This window comes from Aptenodytes forsteri, unplaced genomic scaffold, assembly GCF_000699145.1.
Source record: "Aptenodytes forsteri isolate BGI_AS27 unplaced genomic scaffold, ASM69914v1 Scaffold13, whole genome shotgun sequence".
Classification (NCBI taxonomy): domain Eukaryota; kingdom Metazoa; phylum Chordata; class Aves; order Sphenisciformes; family Spheniscidae; genus Aptenodytes; species Aptenodytes forsteri.
The window spans coordinates 4,831,364-4,833,287 of record NW_008794543.1 but is presented as its reverse complement, the minus strand read 5'-3'; the positions used below and the strand labels follow the sequence as shown (position 1 = coordinate 4,833,287).

General features: G+C 47.0%; 1 protein-coding gene across 1 annotated transcript in view; it reads left to right on the top strand.

Annotated features, from left to right (window-relative positions):
* Window positions 1-317, top strand: part of HAND2 (heart and neural crest derivatives expressed 2) — a 25,249-nt gene extending 24,932 nt beyond the window's left edge. Inside the window, exon 3 of the mRNA XM_009272364.1 lies at window positions 219-317. Coding sequence (XP_009270639.1) covers window positions 219-317 — 99 coding nt within the window. The remainder of the gene's footprint in view (window positions 1-218) is intronic.
* The last annotated feature ends 1,607 nt before the right edge of the window (window positions 318-1,924 follow it).

Here is a 1,924-nt window from a genome sequence, read left to right as displayed (position 1 = left end):
GGGCGGGCGGCGGCTTCCCCCGCGGACCCCGCGGAGGCCGCCCCGCTTTGTCCCCTGCAGCCCGGAGGCCGCGGCAGCAGCCCCGTTCATCGGCGGTTTTTCCCTCTCAGGGCAGGGCAGAGGCGACCTAGGAAAGGGAGGAATACCTCTAACCTTTTTTTCTCCTCTCCCCCTTCTCTTTCTCTCTCTTTCTCTCCCTTCGCATCCTGTCTCCCCAGAACGAAATCTTGAAAAGCACAGTTAGCAGCAACGATAAGAAAACCAAAGGGAGGACTGGCTGGCCGCAGCATGTCTGGGCTTTGGAGCTCAAGCAGTGAGCACGGCAGGACTGGAGGAGCCGTCCTCTTAGTCTCGGTAGTGAGCTCTCCTCTGAGGACTCTTTGTATTTGGAATCGTCCAGTTTATTTATGTGCAATTTCTCCCCCAACCCCCCCAAAATGTGGATATTTGAAGGAGAGGGAAAAAGCATTCCATATATGAAGAGGAAACTCCAGCGTGGTAAGGGGTAATGTCTCTAATAGTTTCGTGAATGTTATTTGCTCTGTATAAAACACACGGGGAAAACAGAACCATAGAAAAGGAAAAAAGATAAAAAAATCCCTCCCTGGCATTAGTGTGTATGTGAAGTGTATCTTTAATACTAGACCCCGCGGAGGCCGCCCCGCTTTGTCCCCTGCAGCCCGGAGGCCGCGGCAGCAGCCCGTTTCTCCTCGTAGTTTTCCCTCTCAGGGCAGGGCAGAGGCGACCTAGGAAAGGGAGGAATACCTCTAACCTTTTTTTCTCCTCTCCCCCTTCTCTTTCTCTCTCTTTCTCTCCCTTCGCATCCTGTCTCCCCAGAACGAAATCTTGAAAAGCACAGTTAGCAGCAACGATAAGAAAACCAAAGGGAGGACTGGCTGGCCGCAGCATGTCTGGGCTTTGGAGCTCAAGCAGTGAGCACGGCAGGACTGGAGGAGCCGTCCTCTTAGTCTCGGTAGTGAGCTCTCCTCTGAGGACTCTTTGTATTTGGAATCGTCCAGTTTATTTATGTGCAATTTCTCCCCCAACCCCCCCAAAATGTGGATATTTGAAGGAGAGGGAAAAAGCATTCCATATATGAAGAGGAAACTCCAGCGTGGTAAGGGGTAATGTCTCTAATAGTTTCGTGAATGTTATTTGCTCTGTATAAAACACACGGGGAAAACAGAACCATAGAAAAGGAAAAAAGATAAAAAAATCCCTCCCTGGCATTAGTGTGTATGTGAAGTGTATCTTTAATACTTGGCCTTTTGGATATAAATATTCATGGGATTATAAAGTTATATTTCAACAGAAGCAGTTGCACCAATGTTTCGGTTGACTCGGTATTTAGTGTTGTAATTTTGTTGTGGTCGTTCAGTATTTGAAGATGTTTTCAACAGTTATTGGTTATGTGCACTTCTGTCCGTAAGGGAAAAAGTGGAATCTAATTAATATTGAAGGTGTAAACGTTGTAAGTACTCAATAAACCACTGTGTGTGTTTTTTACAAAACCAAAAAAAAAAAAAAAAGAAAAAGGAAAAAAGAAAACCCAAATCTTTTTATGTTTTATACCTCAAAATGTTTTGAATAACAGCGTTGTTTATGGCTTTTTTTCATAATATTTAAAATATTCGGAAGTAAACTAAATTATAAAGATGGCTCCTAAGTTTATTTTTAAACAAGTGACTGAGTGAAAGGAGGGGTAGAGGGAGGGATCTCACCAGGCCCGTGAGTGTTGAACAGAAACCGGCAGTTCAGCCGAATAGGAATTCCTTGTGGTGGTGTTCTCCATGCAGGAGACCTACTGCTGACGGGAAACGGACAAGGGTGCAAACCCCGGGCGGATCAGAAATCGCAGAGATGCGCGGTTTGCTTGCCGCAGGAGCCCGGGCGGCGGCGGTGCCAGGCGCTGGCGGGAGCCGAG